The sequence below is a fragment of the Talpa europaea genome (assembly GCF_964194135.1).
Source record: "Talpa europaea genome assembly, chromosome: 7".
NCBI lineage: Eukaryota > Metazoa > Chordata > Mammalia > Eulipotyphla > Talpidae > Talpa > Talpa europaea.
The window spans coordinates 90,662,638-90,687,899 of NC_140074.1; the positions used below are offsets into that span (position 1 = coordinate 90,662,638).

Below are 25,262 nucleotides of genomic sequence, written 5' to 3' on the forward strand. Positions count from 1 at the left end.
AAAAAGCAGATGATATGGATTGTGGTTCCTGTAGTAGCAGATTTCTTTCAAAGGAAAGTTAGCTATAAGCAAAAAGTTAATGTCTTGCTTACTGTGCATTTCTCCATCAAGAAATAAGTAATTGCCACATTACTGGAAAACATGTTGACTTTGCAGTTAGATGAACAGGTACCAGTTAGGCAGGGATACATTTCTCCTAGGTCTTTGGCTATTAACATTTATTTTCTTCATGAAAAGCAAAGAAGCTTTGCAGAGCCACGTACCTGATTTACCTTCCCAGTCAGGTAGAAATTTAAGACAGACAGGGTCCACAGAAGTAGCACTTAATGCCTGTGGTTAAATAAATACCCAAAATATTGACCCAGCTCCCCCTGGGTCTCAGCAGATTTGCATTCACACTGCTTAAGTGATTCAGAGAACCCAGAATAAAATCATACCCCCTAAAAACACATTATTTCAAATAGTTTTTATAAGCAGCATGTGAGCATGGAACCACTTCCCAAGTGGTTCCAGCTGGATTAAGTGGTGGCTTTCGAGGGTTTGAGGTTTTCCTCAGAAAGATGGACATGAAGTTTGGATTAAATGTAATAAACATCCTAAATGGAAATTCCAGTTGTGAAGTGAAAGATATTTTAAGATCTTTAAATGGAATATGCATAAGTAATGGAATTAATATAAATATTTTACGTGTCACTAGTCAGTAACTTTTAATATGATTGTTGTGATTTTATGAAACTTGGGTTAATGGGGCTGCTTTTTTCCCTAAGTGGTTAAAAAATCTTTAAATGCCAATCTTAGAATGTATTATCCTTATGGGATTCTTAATTTTTGTCATATCTTGTTTTTGTTCGAGAAAGCTTTATCAGTGAACTTAATTACAGTGGTTTTTAAAAATTGTTTATCCTGGGACTAAATGGTTACCTCTAGTTTTATTTTACCTCCCTTAGGTTAAGAGATTTCTAATTCATGCAATTTTTGTGGTAAAAATTTAATCCTAATATCTGTTCACTGACTGTTCATTTAAGTAAGGAATGTCTGTACACATTAATTAATGACTCGGTAAAACAGAAAACAAATTTCGAATTTATGGCCTAATGCAGTCAGTTATGGGAGTTTGATTTCTCTGATTTTATAGGATGAGAATTTCTAGTGGTGAGATGCCAAACTTTTACTACACTGTGTCCTGGGCAGTGGTGATGTCAGTCACCCACCTCTTAGCAGTTTGGCCAGTTCCATGATCACTATCCCGTAGTAGAATACCTAGATTTACCTAGACATAAGGAAAAGCCCTCACTTCCTCCCCAGCTTAATTCTTAAATCTTGATTCTTCCAGAACACATTTCCTTTCCATAATGCAAGTAAACTGAAGAGTGAACCTTGATATGTAGCGTTTGGTCACCATTTACCAACCAATACATAAATAGGGTTCCTGGATTCTAACCAGTAATACTGAAAAGCACACCTGACTAAGGCATGATTTTCTTTGTTGTAGAAATACAGTATAGGTTCATTTTTTTAAAAATGGACGTGCAAATTGCATCTCCCTAGGAGATACATTTTATAAATATTTTTAATGGTTTGTGTTTTTTTTTTCCCCTGCTTTGGATTTCTATTTCTTTTCTCCATTTGTTCTTTTTCTGTGTTACTCTTAACATGTCCTGATCTCTTTCATACCTCTTGTGTGGTCTCTCTGCAGAGAGCACCCAAGTCCTGGATCTTAGTAATGAAACCTGTGTCTGGGACCTAGGACAATTAAATAATGGAGCTACTGTCTTCTTGGGTAAGGGGCTTCCTAAAATGGTCATGTCCTTGGTAGCCAGCAATTTATACTGTGGCTGCACCTTCCTTTGACATGTGAGTGTCAATCTGTGTTGCTAGTCATGATACTGCCATTGTTTTTCAGTGTTCTATAGGATGTCTGTCCCTTAAGCTACTTGTGTATTTTATGAGTTTGCTTTAAAATTGTTAAACTCTGGTTACAAATAATTCCTCACTTAGAAATCCACAGTAATGTCTTTGTAAGGCCCCTATCAATGAATACTGTTAGTCTTTCTCTGAACCTTACTCCCACTTCTACCTAAAAGGGACCTCAATTTAAGTCTCTTTAGTCCTTCAAGGCCTGGCCCTGTTCTTGGCCCCTCAAGAAACCTTGACTCGTAAGTCCTATTTCATTGTCTTTCTTCTCTGAATCCCTATGAAGTCTCAAGTCTGTATGACATACTCTTACACCAAATTATATAATGTACTGTTCCTAGCTGGTACATGTATATTAGTCTTGTCTTCCTCATGAGAATGTAAGCTCCTTTAAGGGCAGGGACCATGTCTTAAAATTTTGTATCCACCACAGTGCCTAGCACAGTGCTTGGCACATGGGTGCTGAATAAATACTTTGTTTATTGATCAGCAAACTATTATCTGGTATTTTTAATTGTAGAGGGGTGGGATTAAATTGTGTTACGCACGCCTCTACCTACATACCAAGGTTTATGATTCTCTCAAAGTGGAATGGAGTAAAACATGATCTGGGCAGTGGTTTGGTGCTCCGACAAATCAGCCAGCAGCAGTGACTACCAATTGAATGGTCAAGTTTAGAACAAATAGTTCACAAACCATCCCAAACCAGTTAAGAATGAAATGTGTCCAGGCCTCCATGGTGACGCAGAGGTTAAAGTCTCAGTGCTATCAAGCTATTGCCAGCCACTACAGTCTGAGTTCAATCCCTGCCCAGGGAACTAGCCCACATGGCACAGCAGACTTTCTGACTCACCCACTGCTCCCCTCAGCAGTGTGTTTCAGTAGATCTGCCTGTTCTGCTCCCCACTCTGTCTCTGGTGAATCCTCTCACCTCCTGGGCCTCTGACCTATACCCCAGCTCTTCTATGCATAAATAAATAAATCTTTAAAGAAAAATAAGAATGAGGGCCTCCCCGGTGGCACAGAGTTGAGCGCTGGGTTGCAAAGCTGCCCGCGGCCTCTGCGGCGCCGGTTCGACCCCCGGCTGCTCCCCGGCCACCGGAGGAGGGTCCCACATGGCGCGCAGACCTCTCCTGCCGCCCGCTGCTCCCCTCAGCAGTGTCCTTCGGTCCTTCTGCCTGCTCTGCTCCCCGCTCTGGCTCTGGTGAATTCTCTCACCCTCCCACGCTTCTGACTGTACCCAGTGCGTGTATAAACAAAACAAACAAATAAAAAGAAAGAAAGAAAGAAAAATAAGAATGAAATGTGTCTGACAACTGCCTTTTAAAGGAAAAACCCAGATATTCTTTGAATAGTTAATTTGTCATCTACATATGGAAATCACTTAGCCACAAGAGATTTTATAGAGGGAGAGCAGATTTTAGGCACTGAAGGATGGGGGTGGGGGGAGTGATGTGTGTAACACCATTTGACACAGGATTTTATTTTTCAGCTCTAGTTCCATTGAACTTTGAGACTGCAGAATAGCTGGGTCATTAGGCCAGAGATTTTTGGATGAGTTACCTACACGTGGTATACTGAGTTGCCTATACAGTCATTGAGTTGCCTGCACCATTAAAACAATTGAGGGGAAGAGCAACATTTAACACTGGCAGGCCTCACATGAAAAACTTCATTTTTGGTTTTTCTTGGGAAAAAAATGGGAATATCTGGCAATAGTAGGCCTGCGTGACTGTCATTGCCTAGGGGTGACTAGCGACTACTTACAAAGCATGTGCTCTACTAAGAGATTATATCACTCATTTATATCACCTACCTGGACTCTTGTAGTCATTGGAACATATGTCTCCTGCATTGGATTTCTTTGGAAAGCACATTGGGGAAAAGGTCAGAGGTTTGTCTTTTACATATTCAAGGACCATAATTTGAGAGTTAACAGGTATTGCTACAGTCTGAATCTTTAGGTTTCCCCAAAATTCTAATGTTGAAGTCCTAATGCATGATACAATAATATCAATAAATATGCCTTTCGGACATGCAGTCTTGAGGTGCTTAAGTCATGAAGGTATAACCATGAATAGGGATGTGCCTTATGAAGAGGCCCCAGAAAGATCCCTAGCCCTTTCCATCATATAAGGTCATGACAAGGGCAACTATAAACCAGGAAGAGGGTCTTTACCAGAAGATGACCTGGGGGTGGGGATGGGGGGTGGGCGGAGAGTATCTTTCTAAATTAATAGAAGTAGGAAGTGAAATTTTGTCCGTTCCTAAATATGCATCTGTATTTTGATCAACCTGTGCATTTTCAGTAATACCTGGTTATTGTCAGCAGCTAATGGAATATTTTCTCTGACCTGGAAGAAAGAGGAAGATTTTTAACTGTTTCACTAATAGGATGAGTTTCGTGGAAATGAACTTCAGAAGATGCTTAAGATCCTTCACATTGATTGAACCTTCTGATGAATTATCTGGAAATCACATTTCCTGTGTGGAGAGCAAACAGCTGCTTGCAAGACTTATCTATGAGTTTTGAATTTAGGAGGAGAAACCACTACTATTATCAACGCTGGAGTTGTAAAGCTTTCCATTGATTGGTGGTGTGTGTAATGGGGCTGAGAAGGACTTTAGATTCTGGCAGGAATAGATGTAGACAGGCATAGAAAAGACGATTTTAATTCCAATGAACTCTCACTTTCCTTGCCTGTATTACAAGGACACCACGTAGGGTGGTCACTTCTTAAGGTGAATATATGATTTTCATAGATTATATCATATATCGTTTTCCTCTTTTTAAGATTTATTTTATTTATGCATACAAGAACTGGGGTACAGGCCAGAGGTGTGGGGGTGGTGAGAGGATTCACCAGAGAGAGTGGGGAGCAGAAGAGGTGCATCTAATGAAATCCACTGCTGAGGGGAGCAGCAGGCGAGTCAGGAGAGGTCTGCTGTGCCATGTGAGTAGCTCCCTGGCCAGCCAGGATCCGGGATGTAACTCTTGCTGCAGTGGCTGCCAATTGCTTGATAACGCTGTCTTTAACCCCTGCGTCACCAGGGAGGTCCATATATCGTTTTCTTATGTGACACAAAATAATCATTATTCCTTTCAACATTCAGATATTGTGACATCTCAATGACTAATGGCAAAGATCCGGTTTTTTCATCTGTAAATTGGGGGGAATATCAGTATCTACCATACAACAAATTGTTTATAAAGCATTAGATAATGAAAACGATCGTGCGTTCCTCATTGGTTTTACAGAATTAGGTCGTTTTCCTTCAAGCGCGAGTATTATTGTGGACAGAAAGGAAAAAACCCGTGTTTACTGGAAAGAACCCGTTTTATCAGTCAAGAAAATCGTCGCTGTTATGCAACCTTTCAGTCCCACGGAACCTTACACCCGGTCTAGCGCTGTTGTCACTCCGGGCCTTTTTTCTCCGTTGTACCTCAGCCGGCTAGCCCCGCCCTCAGGAAGTGAAAAACTTTCCCAAGCTCCCAGTGCATGCTAGGAGTTGCAGTCCCGTCCCTGAAAGCTGAGGGTGGCCGTGAGGTCATCGGTGGTCGCCGGGAGCCGGCAGCACGTGGTGGGCGGGGGCGGCGCGCGGTAGCTGTCTGCTCCGGAGCTGCCCGCCCTCGCGCCCCGGGTCTCCGTGCCCTCCTGACATGCCCGAGGAGGCGGGCTTCCCGCCGGCCAAGAGATTCCGGCCGGGCTTTGGGCCCCCGAGCCGCGCGGGGTCCTGCCCTCCCGGGAGGCGAGTGGTAATGCTGCTGACCGCGGGCGGCGGTGGCGGCGGTGGAGGCCGGAGGCAGCAGCCGGCCCTGGCCCAGCCCTCCACCAGCCCCTACACTGAGGCGGTGGAGCTGCAGCGCCGGAGTCTACCCATCTTCCAGGCGCGAGGGCAACTGTTAGCCCAGCTGCGAAACCTGGACAGCGCCGTCCTCATCGGTGAGTGGCCGAGCAGGCAGGCCCTTTCTTGTGTTCGGGTCCTTCCTTGCTTTCGGCTCTTCGCTGTCTGTGAGAAGTTTTTCTCTGGTGCCTCCCGCCCTCTTTCATTCGTTTCTACACAAGCCTTCCCTGCTTTTCTTTGTCTGATCTGACTCGGGGCCTCACAAAAGAGTCGGACAGCGCTGCCCTCACAGCCCAGAAGTGACCGATGTGGGAGGCAGAGACTCACCTTCCTTCTGAAAGGGTACAAAGAAGTACCAGGAGCTTTGGGAGCTTAAACGAGAGAATCTGAACCAGTGTAGGCGAAGGCAGCGGAGAAGATGGTCCCGAGGGAGGTCTTTTTACCTAGAGGGAGGTTCTGCTTTGTGAAAAACAAAGTGGAAGCGAGAAGCAGTTCGATTAGAGCAGAAGCAGTTTCTGGGTCATGAACTAGGAGACAGAATTGTGGGTCCAGACTAATTGCCGCGGGCTTTGCTCCTTAACTTTTAAGTATGAAGACTCCTGAAGGATGAAGAGGATGAGCTTCTAGAGCTGAGGAGAGACCTGATAGTCAAAGGAATAGAGTTTTAAGAAGGAAATAAATAGATGAAACAATGACATCCAGTAATAGACGCACCAAAAAATGCCTACTGGATTTGGATGCAAGGGAGTGATTGTGAGTCCCGGTGAGTGTTATTTTAACACAACTGTAGAGCTAGGAACTGATTTGTCACTGGGCTGAAAACTAAATAGGAGGCATGGAAATGAAGGCAGTGGGAGTAGGCTTCTGTTACTAGAAAAAGAAGGAGGACTGAGAGGAAATTGCAGGTATTCACAGGTGGAGAGTAAGAACTCAATTAGAGAGGAGAGGCTGAAGATAGTAAGTAGATCCTACAGCAGAGATGGGGCAGCACTGGGGACAAGGGTGCATGGCAACAAGAGTTAGATGCAGAGTTGGCCTGCAACAGGAGGAAGGCTATCTGAAAGGCTACAGGACTGGAGCAAGGTGGTAAGAAAGATTGTGACTTCCCAAAATCTTGTAGGTAAAGGTAGTAGGAGATCACATATGACGCCTTTACGGTTTTTAGTGAAATAGATGCAGAAATTCTGCAGAGAGTAGGTATCAAAGAACTTCAGGCAGGCCCTTGGGAAGGGTGAGGACAAGATAAATTGCAAAAACAGTATCAGTGGTAGCTGGTACCCGGGTGCATTTGGCCCCACTTTAAACTCAGTTCTTCATCTGCATAATTGGGTTATTTTGCTTTGTTGTGCTCAGTTGGTGGAGGGGCAGGAAAACATTGATCCAAGATTGGGGTTTTGCCTTACCAGGCAAGGCAGAAAGAATGCAGAATAGTCAAATTCTTAGTCCATGATGCTTGGCTGGATAAGGAAGGATGAGCAACCAGAGGAGAAAAATGCAAGAATAATGAGACTGTAGGACTCCAAGGTCAGAGAGATATAATGGTAGCAAGGGAAGGGGAGGGTTCTCAGGTTTACTGAGTTCTTAGTTCTAATTAGGCGCTGTAAGTGAAACCCACAAGGGGGTAGGAAATAACACTGGATCTTACTGTATTTAGAATGCTCAGGTATAGAGCAGAGACCTTCTGCCTACCAGGAGCTACCATTGTCAAAGGAGGACAAAAACTTTTTAATACTTCCCACAAGGTAAGGTGGTCAGTATGGTGGAAGAGAGATGAACAAGGCATAAGGAGCAGGGAGGAAGCCGCCAGTGCAGCTTGATGAAAGAGAGTTTAAGGTGTAACTCATCTTGTAGAGTTTGCCTGGCAGACAATGTGAGAACAGGCATTTCATAATAGTGTGGGCAAGAGCAGAGGATTTGAAAGAAAGCAGGCTAGGGAATGGTGAAGCATTTGTTATGGTTGCAATGTGTCAGTAGATGTCTCTTCATGTCAGAATATATGCATCTCATCTATTATTTTAAAAAATACACTATTTAATGGTTATATTTCATCTTATGTTTTTACTAATCTGGTAACCTATTGTTGAGTATGTATGATCTTTCCAGCTTTTTGCTATCAGGAACAAAGGGGAATAAGACATCTTTGAAGTTAAATCTTTATACACATCATTAATTATTTCCTTACAATCAGTTTATGCAAGTGGATTTGTGTGTCCAAGAGTATAAACATATTTAAGATTTTTTAAATATAATTTGACCTTCTGAGAAACAATCCAGTTAACCCTCCACCAACAGTATATATGAGTGCCCATTTTTCTGTGACTCTATCAACTTAGGTTATTTACGTCTTTTCCTCCTAACTTTGATCTGTTTGTGGAAGTTGTTTCAGTTTAATTTAAATGAGACTTTTTTGTTCTTTCCTAGGGGAAACTGGTTCTGGCAAGACGACTCAGATCCCTCAGTACCTCTATGAGGGGGGGATTAGTCGCCAAGGCATCATTGCTGTGACCCAGCCTCGTCGAGTGGCTGCCATCTCTCTTGCTACTAGAGTCTCAGATGAGAAGAGAACTGAACTTGGGAAGCTGGTACCTGATTTCCTTCTTTACTAACATTTCTTTCCTGTGCACTCCATTCATGCCCCCAACCTTTTATTTTTCTGAACAAGATTTCTTTTTTTTTTTTTTAAGATTTATTTATTCATGCATACAAGAACTGGGGTACAGCCCAGAGGTGCGGGGGTGGGGATGAGTGGATTCACCAGAGACAGAGTAGGGAGCAGAACAGGCAGATGTACCGAAACACACTGCTAAGGAGAGCAGCGGGTGAGGCAGGAGAAGTCTGCTGCTCTATGTGAGTAGCTCCCTGGCTGGCCAGGGATCGAACTCATGCTGCAGAAGCCGAGGATAGTTTCATAGTGCTGTGCTTAACCCCTTGCGCCACCAGGGAGGCCCCTGAACAAGATTTCTTAAGCATAGCAAGATTCTTTCTTGCCACAATTGTTTAGGCCTTTTAGTTTAGTGTTTTTTGGTTGTTTTTTTTACAGTTCCTAAGAAATCAGAGGGTTTGGCTGATTAGAGGTTGTCAATCCATTTGCTTTGCTTTCAAAATCTGCTGGCAAGTGGAGTATATTAGTTGTTTTCCTTGAGCATTTTTAAGACCTATATTCAATCTCTTTATATATCTTTCTAGAAAAATCATAAGCATTCTTCTAGTATATAGATGGATATTGAGTCTAGAACTGTATATGTCAGATTTTATTCTGTTTGTGTATGTTTATACATTTCACATAAAAACATCTTTGGCATCTTTTCTTATCTGTACATAGTTTCACTTGAAGTTATTAAGTTGCTGGGGTTAGAAGGCTAGTTTTGTTTTGCTTATAATAATTGCAACAAAAGGGGCATGTCCATTGTCTCCGCCACTAGATCGCATGCTCCGAGGGAGCAGAGCAGGGTTGGTGTTTGTCTTGTTCACTGTGATCGTGCAAACGCCCACACAGTACTGGATACTTAGTGGGTGCTTAACAAGTGTGTGATGTGTGAATGAGTCACATCTCTGCACAGGTTGGCTATACTGTGCGCTTCGATGATGTCACCTCCGAAGACACCAGAATCAAGTTTCTGACAGATGGCATGCTTCTGCGAGAAGCAATTTCAGACTCCCTGCTTCGGAAGTATAGTTGTGTCATTTTGGATGAAGCCCACGAACGGACTATCCACACAGATGTGCTCTTTGGTGTGGTGAAAGCGGCACAGAAGAGGCGAAAGGAACTGGGGAAACTGCCTCTCAAAGTAGGTTCAGCACGCTTAAGGGTCTAGGCCTGTGCTTCCTCCACAGCACCTCCTTCGCCCATTCTGCTTCAGAACCATGGAGAAAATAACCAAGATGGGAGTGACACAGGCTTTTTATCTGCTTTTATTGTTGAGAGGGGCACAGAAAGTCTGTCCAGTGTTTGATTTCCCGCCCTTTTCTTCCCTCTTTTGCATAGGTGATTGTGATGTCAGCTACAATGGATGTGGACTTGTTCTCTCAGTATTTCAATGGAGCCCCTGTCCTCTACCTGGAGGGACGGCAGCATCCAATCCAAATTTTTTACACCAAACAGCCTCAGCATGATTACTTGCATGCTGCGCTTGTCTCGGTCTTCCAGATCCACCAGGTATGGAAAGGGTGCAAATGCCTGAAGAGGTCTGTTTTACTTGCAGTTGATAAAGCACACAGGCCTGAAAAGATAGAGCATTCAGCTACTAGATGAAACTACTTTGTGAGCTCTGCCATTAAGATGAATAAGGAATTTATTTATCATGTTCAAGTTTCTATCCTTTTTTTATGGAATCTCTTTTTCCTTTTAAAAACAAAAGTAATTCCATTCTGACCAGCGTCTTTCCTCAACCAAATCAGAAAACCTCCATATTTTAGAATAGTAGCTTACAAATAATTTTTTATCATAATCCCCCTAAGAAGCATATTTTATAATGTGCACTTTATATTCAGGGAAGAATTGAAGTTCAGTTGGTTGACAGTGAAAGGAGGATTTAAAAAAAAAGCAAATTGGGCCTCCCCGGTGGCGCAGCGGTTGAGCGCTGGGTTGCGAAGATGCCCGCAGCCTCTGAAGCACTGGTTCGATCCCCGGCTGCTCCCCGGCCACCGGAGGAGGGTCCACATGGCGCGCAGACCTCTCCTGCTGCCCGCTGCTCCCCTCAGCAGTGTCCTTCGGTCCTTCTGCCTGCTCTGCTCCCCGCTCTGGCTCTGGTGAATTCTCTCACCCTCCCGTGCTTCTGACTGTACCCAGTGCGTGTATAAACAAAAAACAAACTAACAAACAAATAAATAAAACATGCCTCTATTTTAAAAAAAAAGGCAAATTATTTTATGTGTTAACTTCATACACAGTATATATCACAGAAATAAGTGTTGTGAAGCACTGCCTCCTTTACTACGTGTGATGTCCTCTTGTATTTTCTCCTTCATGCAAACAAAAAACTGATACAGGATTTTTCTTGGCAAACAAAAATAGGTTGCAACTTAAGAGTTCTCAAAAAAAAGTAACCCAAAACCTATTGGCAAGCATTTCTTTTTTCTTTTTTTGTTTTAACATTTGAAAAGAAGAGGTTCATTAGGAAAAGGAGAAAAAGAGAGTCCCCTGCATAGTCACAGATGGGCAGGAGAGCTACTGTTAACAGATATTTCAAAATCTCTTCTCATCTTATGACACATTCACTCTAAAATTTGAATGGTTACATAACCCCATTTTTGTTGAATATAAAATTGATTTTTTACCTTCCCATTAACTTTCTGGAAAAAAAAACTAGAGACAAGCTTTTTAAAAGTAATTTTTATTTTTTTTTTTATTTTTTTATTTTTTTAAAGATTTATTTATTTACACAAGCACTGGGTACAGTCAGAAGCGCGGGAGGGTGAGAGAATTCACCAGAGGCAGAGTGGGGAGCAGAGCAGGCAGAAGGACCGAAGTACACTGCTGAGGGGAGCAGCGGGCGGCAGGAGAGGTCTGCGTGCCATGTGGGACCCTCCTCCGGTGGCCGGGGAGCAGCCGGGGATCGAACAGGCTCTGCAGAGGCTGCGGGCAGCTTTGCAACCCAGTGCTCAACCACTGCGCCACCGGGGAGGCCCTAATTTTTATTTTAAGCCGGGTGGTACATGGATAATTTAAAGTTTAAAAATCAAGTAATTCATTTTAAAAGACTCAATTAAAACAAAAGAACCAGTAGTTGCTTTTACTTATCCATTCCAGATCTTGTTCTTTAGCATAACTACATTCAACTTCTTATCTGTTTCCACTGGATACTACCTTCATATTTCTAAAATAACCTGCTATATAGCATTTTATTTACTTACTGTTATTAGGTGTTACATGTTAATTTCTTACTATGGTGGATGAGGATTTGGAAACACCCTCCCACATCTTTCTTTCCATTCTCGCGGCTTAATTATATCACACTGTTTTTGAAATCAAGTGTCAAGATTATGACTCTACCTTGCTGGCAGTGCACCATCTCAATTTTTCATTCCTTATAGAACATACTTATATAGCCTTAATATATACTTACGATTAATTTTTTCCCATGTTTTCCATCATCTATCTTCTGCCAATCATGAATATCTTTTATGCATTCAAACATAATCCACTTATCTTAGAGTCCTTTATGCTCTGTTTCTGCTCATAACCGGTTGTTCTTCTGGCCTGTGTGTAACAGTCACCTTGACTTTTCCCTTTGCCATTTTCCTGTGTGTGTCTTGCCAGCCTTCTGGTTGCATAGGGTAGAAGAAGGGACTGGGGGATTTAGCCAAACTGTACTCAGACTTTGAACCACTTCATTTTTATCCTCCTGCGACTCAGCTCCACCTTGCTCCCAAGTCCTGAGCCTTTCTGGCTTCTCTGTGGAAAGTGGCTCATCTCTGTTTACCATTTCCTTTAGAAGGCACCCAGGTGAGCACTTCCTCCACCAGCCCAGCCACTCACCTCCTCCCCCTTCTCTTCCATCTTTCAAAACTGGGTTGAGGACCTCCCTGGTGGCGCAAGGGGTTAAAACGCAACCTATGAAGCTATCCGCAGCCTCTGCATCATGAGTTCAATCCCCCACCAGGAAGCAACCCACATGGTGCAGCAGACCTCTCCTGTCGCACTCGCTGCTCCCCTCAGCAGGAGGGGAGTATTTCCTCGGTCTGCCTGTTCCGCTCCCCCTCTGTCTCTGGTGAATCCTTTTACTCCCTACATCTCTGGCCTGTATCCCAGTTCTTGTATGCATAAATAAATAAATCTTTAAAAAAAAAATAGGTTGAAACTTTTTATCTATTCTCTTCTCCCATTGTCTTTGTGTTCTAGGCTTATACCTTCACTGTCATTTGATAGTATTTGAAGATGGTCAGTCTCCTTTACCTATCAAAGGTCAATTTGAGATGAGTTTTTTTTAAAGATTTATTTATTCATGCATACAAGAACTGGGGTACAGGCCAGAGGTGTGGGGAGTGAGAGGATTCACCAGAGACAGAGTGAGGAACAGAACAGGCAGACTAATGAAATATACTGCTGAGGGGAGCAGCGGGCGAGTCAGGAGAGGTCTGCTGCACCATATGGGTAGCTACCTGGCTGGGGATCAAACTCATGCTGCAGAGGCTGCGGACAGCCTCATAGGTTGCGTCTTAACCCCTTGCGCCACCAGGGAGGCCCTGAGATGAGGAGTTTTCATGAATGATGCCTGTGGGTGCATTCTGGTTGCATGGTAGTTTTGATGAGTCTTCCCATTGATGAAGTTTTGACTGTTTTAGATTTATCCTGTCTCTTGTGTACCCTCAGACATTTTTGCTGGTATTAATTAATATTGGGCTTAAATAAAAGTACTTGCACATACATATACAATATTATGTATATACTTTATTAAACATTTTTCAATTATTTTTGCATCAACCACTTTACAAATTATTGTCTCTGGACAGCCTTCAAGGAAAAATCAAGTAAAATGGTTATGTCATTAACAATGGGATATTCTTCCATCTGGAAGTTAATCTTTTTATTGAAAGCATTTGGCCAAGTACAGTGTGCCTTTGGGTGTATCAAAGTGCTTTTGATGGCATCATTTAATAAGGGCTCCGTTATCAGCATGACTGCTTCTGATCATTTTCATGGGTCAGGACTTTAAGTTTTCTTTTGTTTTATCAGCCTCATCTTTCAAGATGATTTTGAAAAGGAGGAAGCTTTTTGCATATTTCATTTGCTTACTTGATTGTGCTTTTCATGATACTGGTTAATCTGGTGATTTTCATCCAAAATGTCCTTAATTAGCTTTTAAATATAGCTGGCTAACTTGCATAAGTTACAGCTTTATACATTGTAGAAAAGGTATTCCTCCAGGGTAAATATCAACATTTAGGCTCATGTAAATATCAACATTTAGGCTCCACAATTAAGAAAAATAACTTTGGGAAACATTGTCAGTGACCATGGTTTTGTTCAGTGCACCCTACACTTCTATCAATGCCTGGTAATCCCTCTCTCCCATTTTTATAGGAAGCCCCTTCTTCTCAGGACATCCTGGTTTTCCTCACTGGTCAAGAGGAGATTGAAGCAATGAGCAAGACATGCCGAGACATTGCAAAGCACCTCCCAGACAGCTGCCCCTCCATGCTAGTTCTTCCTCTGTATGCCTCCCTGCCCTATGCACAGCAGCTCCGCGTCTTCCAGGGAGCCCCAAAGGTGAGTGCACCAATTCTTCTGTCCAGCACCATCCCTGGGCTCCCAGATGATCCAGCAGTGGGGCTTATATGCCAGTCACCAGACTCCTTGTAAGGTATATGGGATGGGATGCTAGGTACCCAATAACATTGGCTGAAAAACTACAGGAATGTAATACATCACTATAGATACAGCTCTTCCATGGTAAGAACAGGAAAACTGTTGTTCGGAGATGAGGAAGAGTACACTGGCAGAAGCTGAATGGTTAATGAGTGACTTCTAAGGTCCAACATAAACAGGTCACAGTTGTCCATAATGCCATTTATCAGGTGCCCATGCTGTGCCAGGCACTGTGCTAACACTACATACACTGTCTCTCATCCTCTCAAGAATCAGCAAAGTAGGTTTTGGTCTCATTTTATAAATCCTGAGGACTCAGAAGCAACAGTTGCTTAAGGGACATATAGTAAGTAAATGTCAGGGTCAGGATGTCATCCCACATCTACCTGCTTCTGAATCTTGTGCCTGTTCTACATCTCATCACACCTCAATATAAGCTCGTAAGACTGGAACATCCCCCCTCTCCTCTACTCAGTGTACAGATCAGCCATCGATATTATTAACTGTCATTAATAGCGAAGTCATCTTTTCTTGATCATGAATGAACTGTGGAAATTAATGGTGAGGAATATGTTTTAAAACTTCTGAATCATACGTGTGTCATATGGCTTTTTGGTTTTCTTCCTCCTTTTAGGGTTATCGCAAAGTGATCATTTCAACCAACATCGCTGAAACCTCCATAACCATTACAGGAATAAAATATGTAGTTGACACGGGCATGGTTAAAGCAAAGAAGTATAACCCTGGTGAGAACCTGTAGCTCATGAATGTCTCTTCTCTATATAGTTAGCACTGTTGAGTTTCATATAGTCTCACAGTTTTCCCCAAATGAGCATTTCATGTTTGGAACTAACTGATATTTAGGTGGCAGGCACGTAGACAATCCAGAAGTCAGGTCCTGAAAGGGGACCTGAGGCAGGTCAGTGAGACAAGAAAAAGAGGTGGAAAGAAGAACCCAGGGTAGCAAACTTGGGGACAGAAGGTCGGGATCTAGACAGAGGGTCTTAAGCCTCATCGGAAGTTGACTGAGAATATTGAAGAAGAGGGACAGCATGATACATCAGAGGCTTCATCAGAAGTAATATTTGAGCAAGGTTGGTGTGAGCCATGGAAGGAAGGAAGCATGCCAGAGGCCGGAGTGAGGCGCTGGCTATTTCCTGAGATTATACAGTGGGAAACTTGCTTGAAGTCATTTTTATTCTTGTGCATTTCATACCTTGCTTTAACTTAGACGGGATTTGGCTCCCAAATGTTTAATTGAAATGAACTACAGTGCTTTTGAGGCGGCTGACTTCCACATGTGTCTCTTGGAGATGACATATGTGAAAGGATTTGATTCTTCAGTGCCTGGCACAGAATACACCTTTATCAAAAAAACGTCTCATTTACTCCTAGGAGAAACAGCATCACCTTGGCCATCCTTTATAAAATTGAGGGGGAGGGTACGGCACGAAGGACTGGAGGCATTTCATTTCCAAGTCACTGATAGGGTGACCAATCATCCTAGTTTGCATAATCTCCTGGTTTTAGCACTAAAAGTCCCAAGTCCTGGGAAACCCCTCACTCCTGGGGAAAGTGCATGTCTCCCTGTGTCAAAATCAACATCTCTGAAGTAGGCTTTCCCGACCCCACACTATAAGCAGATTTTTATGCTATTTTAGTAACAGGTTTCACACAGCATTCATTGCAATGCCTTGTATCACTACAGAGGAGGTGGGTTTTGTACTTTCCAATGTAGCCTTGAGTTTTTCTGGACTTATGTATTGCAGAAAGGATCACTGGTGTTCTGAGGAATGCTGCTTTTTGTCCACACTGTAGAAACAATTTGTTTCTGTGTTGAACAGAGCACTAATGTGGTTCATTCTGCATCCAGACAGTGGCCTGGAGGTGTTAGCTGTGCAGCGGGTCTCAAAGACCCAGGCTTGGCAACGAACAGGACGGGCTGGCAGAGAAGAAAGCGGCATCTGTTACCGGCTCTACACAGAAGATGAGTTTGAGAAGTTTGAGAAGATGACTGTGCCAGAGATCCAAAGGTAGGCCAAGGTGCTCCCACACACCTGCCATTTGTCCCCACATGCTCCTCTCATCCCAGGGCTGCAGTTTTCACTAACTCAATGGACTATCTGCCTCACTGACTAGAGAATCAAGAACAGGTGAACGAGTCGTCTCTCTCTTTTTAGGTGTAACCTGGCGAGTGTGCTGCTACAGCTCCTGGCAATGAAAGTCCCAAATGTGCTCACCTTTGACTTCATGTCCAAACCGTCTCCAGGTAAATGGAATCTTTAGTGCAGTGAAGGCATTCAAGTAGACAACAGCAAATGAATACTCCCCCCAAAAGTGTTTTGGTGGTCTCCTTTGTTTAATTTCATTTGACACATAACAACACAGACTCTTTCAGAGAAGCGTCTCAGAATCTGGAAGGATGGCTCCTGTGCTGGCTATCTGCACTGTCCTGGTGCAGAAACATTGTCTCCCCAGAGGCTGGCAGTCAGGTTCCTGTCCACAGGAGGCAATGAAGGTAGTCAGGTGGATCTGTGGAATACTGGAGGAACTAACAGCATTGTAGTTTTACCAGTAAAAAGTTAAAAGTTTCTTTGTTTGGGGCTGGAATCTTATTCCTGCCTTTCATTAACAATCTGTATGGGGAAATTTTTTTTTAATTTTTGGTGGTAGATTTAGCACTTGGCATCTTCTTAGTACACCATTTTCCTTTTTCCTCCTCTTTTTTAAGTGAAGAAATGCAATTGGTTAAAAAAAAAAAAAAAAAAGTAGACAATTGATAGGTATACAAGCGCTCCTCTCCCACCTCCAGGTCTTAGTGTCCTGCCCTTAACACAACCACTATGACCACTTTCTAGTTGTCTCCTCGAGAAAACTTATGCTTGTGCAAGTATAGATAGCCTCTTAAAACACAAGTAACGATTTCACATTGTGCACAGTTCTATACTTTTTTTCCCCTTTCAATTACTAAATTCTTACATGCAAGGGGAGAACATACATGTAAGATAGAAGATGTAGTAAACCAATACCTACCAGTGTCCTCAAATCCCTCCCTGCCATACTTGCTTGCTTCCTACTCCCTCAAGGTGACCATCCTCCCACATTTTGTATGTAATTTCCTGGTTTTTCTTTAATGTTTCACTAGATACCCATGTGTCCCTTAACAATGCTGTTTCATTTTACACATTTATGTTTCAACTTTTCAGCAGCTTTTCCTTTTTCCCATCACATTTTGTAAGGCTTATTTGTGTTGATGCATTTTCACCATTAGATGCTATTCCATTCTATGAATAAGTCAAATTACATTCATCTATTCTATTGGTAGACATTTGCACATTGCTTTTTTCATTTAATACATTTTACAGATCAGTTCCTCTCAGTGTCTATATATTTATTATACTCTCAGAAATGTTTTTTTGGTTCTTTAATAGATAATGTATTTACATGATTCAAAATTCAAACAGTATAAAAGAGTGCCTCTGAAGTACCTGCTACTTCCATCCTTGTGTGTATGTTTCTGGAGTGCAGGTATATCTGCACTGACAATGTATATCTGTGGATAAAATTCATAAATGATGTTGCAGTATTTAAATTTATGTATAGTTTGCCAAGTTATAGGTCATTGTTTTAGAAGAGAATTAAACTGAAGGCAGTCATGTCATTAACAACTCTGAAAAGTATGTCACAGGGAGAGTGGTGGTTTTGATCTTTGCTGTAGTTTGATGGAGAGTATCCCATCAAACAGAAGCTCCCAAAGTATTGAGGCAGCTGCAATTTGGGGGGGGGGTTGGATTTTTGGCTCCTTTTTTATGTTTGTTTCTCTTTAGATCATGTACAGGCAGCCATTGCCCAACTGGACCTGTTAGGTGCTCTCGAACATAAGGATGACCAGCTGACTTTGACTCCAATTGGAAGAAAGATGGCGGCTTTTCCTTTAGAACCCAAATTTGCCAAAGTAAATGATACCTTCTCCTCAGTTCCTTTTCTGTATATTACAGGTTAGCCATCCCAAAGTAGACTCCTCATCCCAATGCTTCTAGATTAATCATCATTTTTTTCTCTTAAATAATTATCAGTCCTTTCTTTGCATCCAACACTGATTTATGTTCTATGTGGGCTTCAAACTCATATTAAATCATGAGCCCTACTCAATAGAAATTTACAGTCCTGCTTTACAAGAGAGTAAAATAAGAGTAACAAACATAGTCATAGCTTTAGAAATAACTCCCCTTTAACTTCTTAGAAAGGAAGTTGCAAATGGAATATACAGAAATAATCTAGCTAGAAAAAAATTGGTTTATAAAGTTTTTAATTTTGATTTGCAGACCATTCTCCTGTCCCCCAAATTCCACTGTACAGAAGAGATTCTGACCATTGTGTCCCTGCTATCGGTGGACAGTGTTCTCTATAACCCTCCCTCCCGGCGGGATGAAGTGCAGGGTGTCCGCAAGAAGTTCATATCCAGCGAGGGCGATCACATCACCCTGCTCAACATATACCGGACCTTCAAAAACATAGGCGGGAATAAGGTGAACCTTGTCTTTTTCCTATTTTCAGGGATGCAATTTGAATGTACCTTTGGTTTTGGCTGAGTCATGTAAAGAATCACAAAAAGAATGCCAGATATTATTTCAGAAAACATACAGAGATAATCCAGGGAAAAAATACAAGTCTTAACCTTCCACTCTGTTTAGTGACCCTATTTCTTAGCTACAAAATGACGTTTTTCCCTGACTTGCTCCTCACTTTCTGTGTAGCAGTTATTGTTTGTATGACGTTTCATTTCCTCTCAAGTGAAAATGACAATATATTGTTTCATTTATTAATGAAACCAGTAGTTATGCCATAGTATGCATATTTTAACTTTGTCTGCATTCTACTACAGTTAATTCCTTTAAAAAAAAAAAAAGACACCACCCATTTTTAGTAGGTAAAGTTTTTTTTTTTTTTTTTTTTAAAGATTTACTTATTCATATAAGAGCTGGGTACAGGCCAGAGATGATGGGGGGTGAGAGGATTCATCAGAGACAGAGTGGGGAACAGAACAGGCAGACTGACTGAAACACACTGCTGAGGGGAGCAGCTGACAAGATAGGAGAGGTCTGCTTCGCCATGTGGGTTTCTACCTGGCTGGCTGGGGATCGAACTCATGCTGCAGAGGCTGCGGATTGTTTCACAGTGTGGTGCTTAAGCCTTTGCGCCACCAGGAAGGCCCAGTAGTTAAAGTACTTTATAAATATTTTGCCATATTTGCTTTGATTTGTTTTTCAAAAGCTATCGCAGAAACTCTGACCTGCTCCTTTCCTAGTCCTTCTTTCCCTTAGCCACTTACCCTCCCTTAACCACTGTCTTGAAGTTGGGTGTGTTTCCATGGGTAAAAGAATGCCTTTACTTTTTTTTTTTTTAATATATATTTAAAGAACAGCTTTATTAGGGAAAGGGACAGAAGAATAAAGACACTTGCATAGACACAGGCGGGCAGGAAGAGCTGCCCTGAAAGGGACTGGTTTGCCAAGAGAGGCCTGCATGGTTGCAGGTGGGTGGCCTTGAGGAGAGCGGCCTCTGCTGAGGTAGGTCAGTGAAGAAAAGCCCACCATGGTAGAGGTCACGGGCAGCCAGAAAGCTGCTGCCCTGCAGAGGAAGAGAGTTGGTGAAGAAAAACGCCTGCATAGGCACAGGTGGGCAGATGGAGTGCTGCCAAGAATGCCTTTACTTTATATCCATGAACATTATATACTAGGGATCTTTTTGTACACTACCCTTTGCAGCTTGTTCTACTTCCAGCGCTGCAGTGAACATCTATATGTGTCTCCTGCACAGGGAGAATGTCGCTGGGTGCCAGCACCCAGGAGTTGACCTGCTGGTCTTGGGTTGCTGCATCCAGCTTTACCAGGCTGGCATGTGGCTCCCCAAAGGTGTCAGTACTTCTTTATACACTCCACAGTGTGTAAGAGTTTCTATTTCCATCATCCTTTCCAATGCTTAGCTGAATTTTTGCCCAGTTAGATGTGTACTAGTCTCGTTTTAGAATACATTGCCGTGATTCTTACAGAGAATTCCTATGTAAGTTTGTTGGTCATTTATAGTTATCTTCTGTGAGATTTCCATACCTTTGGTTTTTTTTTTTATTTTTTTTTTCCCTGAATTGTTGGGTTTTTATATATTCTGGGAGTTCTCATTCTTTATTGGGTATAATGCTTGAAATATTCCAGTTTGTAGCTTTTTTCATGTTCACTTGACATAAGGAAATGTTTAGTTTTAAGGAAATATAATAAGGAAGGAAGTTTAACTTACTAATAGTTTTCCTTTTGGGTTGTGCATTTTGACATATTTTTCCACATTTACTGGAAATTGAAGTAACTAAAGTTTTCACCTAAGTTCAATTCCATACTAAAAATTGTTGTATTTATTTTTCTTGACAGAAAGGAGAGAATTGAAATACTTTTTTTTTTCCTATTCAGGACTGGTGCAAAGAGAATTTTGTCAACAGCAAGAATATGATGCTAGTAGCCGAAGTCAGAGCACAGCTGAGAGACATCTGCTTAAAGGTATTCTTTCTTGCTGGTGTTCTTGAGGGTGGACTAAGCTATCACTTTATTCTAGGTGAAAATAAGGATGAAAGTTGTAAACCTTCCTCTATTTTGGTCTATTTCTTCATAGCCCTGCTTTTTAATAGCATTTCTTAACAGTTACATGCTATAATTTGCACTAACTTTTTAAAAACTTTATTTTTTTTTTAAGATTGATTTATTTATACAAGAACTGGGGTACAGACCAGAGGAGCGGGAGGGTGAGAGAGTGCACCAGACTCAGAGGAGGGAGGAGAATAGGCAGGTGGAGCAGTGGGCGCAACAGGAGTGGTCTGTCACGCCATGTGGAAATCTCCCTGGCCGGCTGGGAATCTAACCTGTGCTGCAGAGGCTGCGGACAGCTTCACAGCACTGTGCTCAACCCGCTGCGCCACCGGGGAGGCCCTTTTTAAAACTTTAGCCGCATTTTCCAATGTTATTAGAATTCTTTCTAAGCTTTTTTCAAGTGGGTATGTCTTTATCTTTCAGGTTACAGAAGTAATCTTTATTGTTAATAAAAGTTGATGCAGTGCACAAAACTTAATGCCTAATGCTATAAATTTAATAGTCTACCATAGCCCCTTCAAGGATTAGCTACTGTGATATGGATCCTTCTAGTATTTTTTTCTGAATTATATATTTTTTGGTTTTTTTAAAAACTTTTGTTTTCTAAGGTTTATTTATCTATGCATACAAGAACTGGAGTAGAGGCCAGAAGTGCAGGGGGTGAGAGGATTCATCAGAGACAGAGTGGGGAGCAGAACAGGCAGATTGACTGAAATACACTGCTGAGGGGAGCAGCGGGCAAATCAGGAGAGGTCTGCTGTGATATGTGGGTAACTCCCTGGCTGGGGGATCGAACTCGTGCTGCAGTGGCCACGGATAGCATCCATAGGTTGCATTTTAACCCCTTGCACCACCAGGGAGGCCCTGGTTTGTTTGGGTTTTTTTTTAAGATTTATTTATTTATGCATATGAGAGCTGGGGTATAGGCCAGAGCACCTGGGAGTGGGGAGTGAGAGGGTTCACCAGAGACAGAGTGGGGAGCAGAACAGGCGGATTGACTGAAATACACTGCTGGGGAACAGCGGGTGAGACAGGAGAGGTCTGCTCTGCCATGTGGGTTAGCTCCCTGGCCGGGGATCGAACTCATGCTGCAGTGGCTGTGATAGCTTCATAGTGCTGTGCTTAACCCTTTGTGCCACCAGGGAGGCCCAAGATTTTCTTTTTAAAACAAATACAGCATACATTTTATTTTGCAACTTGTTTTCTACTTGGTATAGTTCTTTGAATACTTAGTGTGTCTGAGCTGTCTTTCAGTCTCTGTCATATGCCTATCTCATATTTTTTTTTTTGTAACTATATAGCATTTCATTATATTCACAATCTAATGATTAAATTTCATTTAATCAAATTCCCAATGGTGGTCATAGGTTATGCTGTAATGACCATCCCCCTGCATATGTATTTTGCTCCAATGTACACAGAATAAATTTCTAGATAAGTAATTTTGATGGGCATTGCCAAATCATCCACCCAAAATTTTTCTGTCAACTTATATTCCCACTTAGAGTACATGATCTTTTTTGATATTAGAAAAAATAGAGATACTGAGATACAGTATCTTAAGAGACAATCTGAAGGAACTATATATATGTATATATGAATATATATATATGAATGAATAACTTGGTTGAGAAGCCAGTAATAATTAACAATCACTATTGTTTATGAAACACTTATTAAGGCATTGTTCTAAACACTTTTCATGTAGTTGCTATATTTGAAATTCTCACTTCCCCTCTATGAGGTTAATTCTGTTATTATCCAGGTTTACAAATGAAACTAGAGCTTAAGGAAATTAAGTAATTTGTCCCAAATCAAACAGCAAGTGAGTGCTGGAGCAGGCAACCTGGAAAAAGAGATCATCAGTTAACTGTAGTACTCTAGGGCTTCCTGGAGGTGGTGACAGCTGAGCTACATCTTAACAAATGAGACAGAGTATCTTCATTGGGCCAGGAGAAGTTGGTAACAAAGAACAAAACCCCTTAAACCATCTTCAAGAGAAAAGGAGGGATAAAGAGTTATCTCTGAGAACCTATGGGCAGGAAGTACACAGGGATCAGAATAAGGAAACAGATGAAGACATCAGGAGCCAGGGCAACTTTCTCTGGGCCTGCTAGTCCTCTTGTTTTAGCTCTGTTCTACGTGCTTCCTCCCCTCTTACCTTCTGCCTCAGCCTGCAAGATTGCTTTCCCTGTCCTCTCCACCCAAGAGACTAACAGATTGGTCAGACGCTCCATGTTCAGACTTTTTAAGTGCCTGGAAGTGAGAAGCTGGCCCAATATAAGCAAAATAAGTGTCTGCCACTAGTCCACTCAGCTCTGGCCAGGGTGTGAGGTGACATGACCCTCTCAACAATGATGGTAGAGCAAGGAAATTGATTGATAGCTGGCATTTCTACTCCAGCACTGAGGGTGCAAAAGCAGTCCCAGAACAGGCCTCAGTAAGAGAAGGCAGTTGACTGTGGAGTTCCCCAGGATGCTCAGGGTGGCTCATTCATGGCTGCACAATAGGAAGCTTGCATGGTTTTGCCAGGGACAATAGAGACATTGAAGGGTTTTGAGTAGATAAAGAATGACTTGAGTTATGCTTTAGGAAGATTAATTTGGCAGCAGTGTGTGGGATGATTTGGAGTAAGGGGATGATGATGTAGTCAAGGTGAGAGGGGAAAGCCTTCCTCCCTGGGGTAGTTAATATTTCAGTGAACATGTGGGATGCCGGGTCACCCAACCTTGCTGGGTCACCTAACCTGTTAGTGGTCTGGCGCTGATATCACCATCTTCCCCCTAGTCCTGACTAACCCATGCTGCTCTTTCCCTGTTTCTGTTGTTGTTCTTCAGCTGTGCTTATGTCCATCCCTAAGGCATTTGAAGTCACCACCTTCAAATGTCAGCATTCACTTTGTTGGGCTTGCACTATGGGCTGCATTTTAGGTACAGTTGCTCCAAATACTATGTAGTGCTGAGCAGTAATTTTGTTCAGGGTCTTTTATGTACCTCATTTCCTCTTGAAACAGATGTCAATGCCGATCATGTCATCCCGAGGAGACACGGAGAATATCCGCCGCTGCCTGGCTCACAGCCTCTTCATGAGCACTGCCGAGCTTCAGCCAGATGGCACTTATGCCACCACGGACACCCACCAGCCTGTGGCCATCCACCCCTCGTCTGTCCTCTTCCACTGCAAACCAGCCTGTGTAGTGTACACGGAACTGCTCTACACCAACAAGTGCTACATGCGAGACCTCTGTGTTGTGGATGCCGAATGGCTGTACGAGGCTGCCCCTGAGTACTTCAGGAGAAAGCTGAGGACCGCCAGGACCTGAGCCAGCCCAGGACCTGCCAGAACTGTGGGTGCCTGGATGCTGGGGCCACATCCATCCTCCCAGCAGACTTCTGGGTCAGCATCTAGAAAAGAGGCAAGTTAATGTAGCAGAATGTGCCTGACTTTGAGGAGCTTGAAAACATCCCTGTTTAAACTCCTAAGGCTGAACTATGTAAATCTGTACATACATTCATACTTTGGAAACTTAGAATTATGCTTTTGGTTTTTTTTTTTTTTTTTTTTTTTTTTTAAATAGAGGCATGTTTATTTATTTATTTGTTTGTTTGTTTATACAAGCACTGGGTACAGTCAGAAGTGCGGGAGGGTGAGAGAATTCACCAGAGCCAGAGCGGGGAGCAGAGCAGGCAGAAGGACCGAAGTACACTGCTGAGGGGAACAGCGGGCGGCAGGAGAGGTCTGTGCGCCATGTGGGACCCTCCTCCGGTGGCCGGGTAGCAGCCGGGGATTGAACTGGCGCCGCCAGAGGCCGCGGGCAGCTTGGCAACCCAGCGCTCAACCACTGCGCCACCGGGGAGGCCCTATGCTTTTGGTTTTTGAGGGGTGACTTAGTTGACTTCTGAGCCTCTCTTTCCTTACCTGCCAAATGGGGATGGTAATAATAATAATAATAATATAGAGTTGGGGTCATATTAGAGAAAATGAATGAGTGAAAGTGCCCAGAGCTAAACCCTGGCCACGATAAATGCAGAATGAATTGTGAGCCAGTGTGCTTGATGCTGTTGCTTTCTACGTGGTGTGAATTCAGCACAGCAAAGAACCCTAGAGATCGTAACTGAGTGGGAGTTTCTGAAAGGGACCATAGTAGGTCAAAAAACTTGAATATTGTACTTTGATTTATTTTAATGTCTATCTCTATGAAGCTTTTAAATAGAAAACATTAAAAATTGACTTCTGTAGAAGTCTCAGTAGGAAGGTGCTGTGGTCTCTTACCTCAGGGGCTTGTTGCCCCTCCTTGGCCTCATTCCCCTAGACAGAAGCTCTGTCTTGCTCCCTCCAAGCAAACACCAGTAAAGGAGGCCCTGAGGCCACTGCAGCTTTTTTGTTTTTCTTTCTGAAATCCCTTTTCCTTCCCTTTAAGGACTTGGGGATATCCTGACTTTGCTACTAACTGTGCTAGTCACCCCTCTCCAGCCCTCAGTTTCTACGTTTGTCAGAGAAAATTAGCGTGTCTCCACAGTCTTTTCCTGTTCTCGTATTTTGAAAAGGAAGAAGACAAA

The 25,262-nt window shown here is 42.6% G+C and overlaps 1 protein-coding gene across 1 annotated transcript; it reads left to right on the forward strand.

The window, feature by feature from the left end:
* Nucleotides 1–5,575: 5,575 nt before the first annotated feature.
* On the forward strand, nucleotides 5,576–24,025 carry DHX33 (DEAH-box helicase 33; the record flags this gene model as incomplete). Its single annotated transcript, XM_084237902.1, has 12 exons — nucleotides 5,576–5,858; nucleotides 8,182–8,342; nucleotides 9,321–9,548; nucleotides 9,746–9,916; nucleotides 13,784–13,969; nucleotides 14,703–14,814; nucleotides 15,942–16,101; nucleotides 16,249–16,337; nucleotides 17,896–18,023; nucleotides 18,394–18,597; nucleotides 20,530–20,616; nucleotides 23,717–24,025. 12 exons carry the CDS (start codon nucleotides 5,576–5,578, stop codon nucleotides 24,023–24,025), a joined length of 2,118 nt encoding a protein of 705 aa, XP_084094028.1.
* Nucleotides 24,026–25,262: the final 1,237 nt, after the last annotated feature.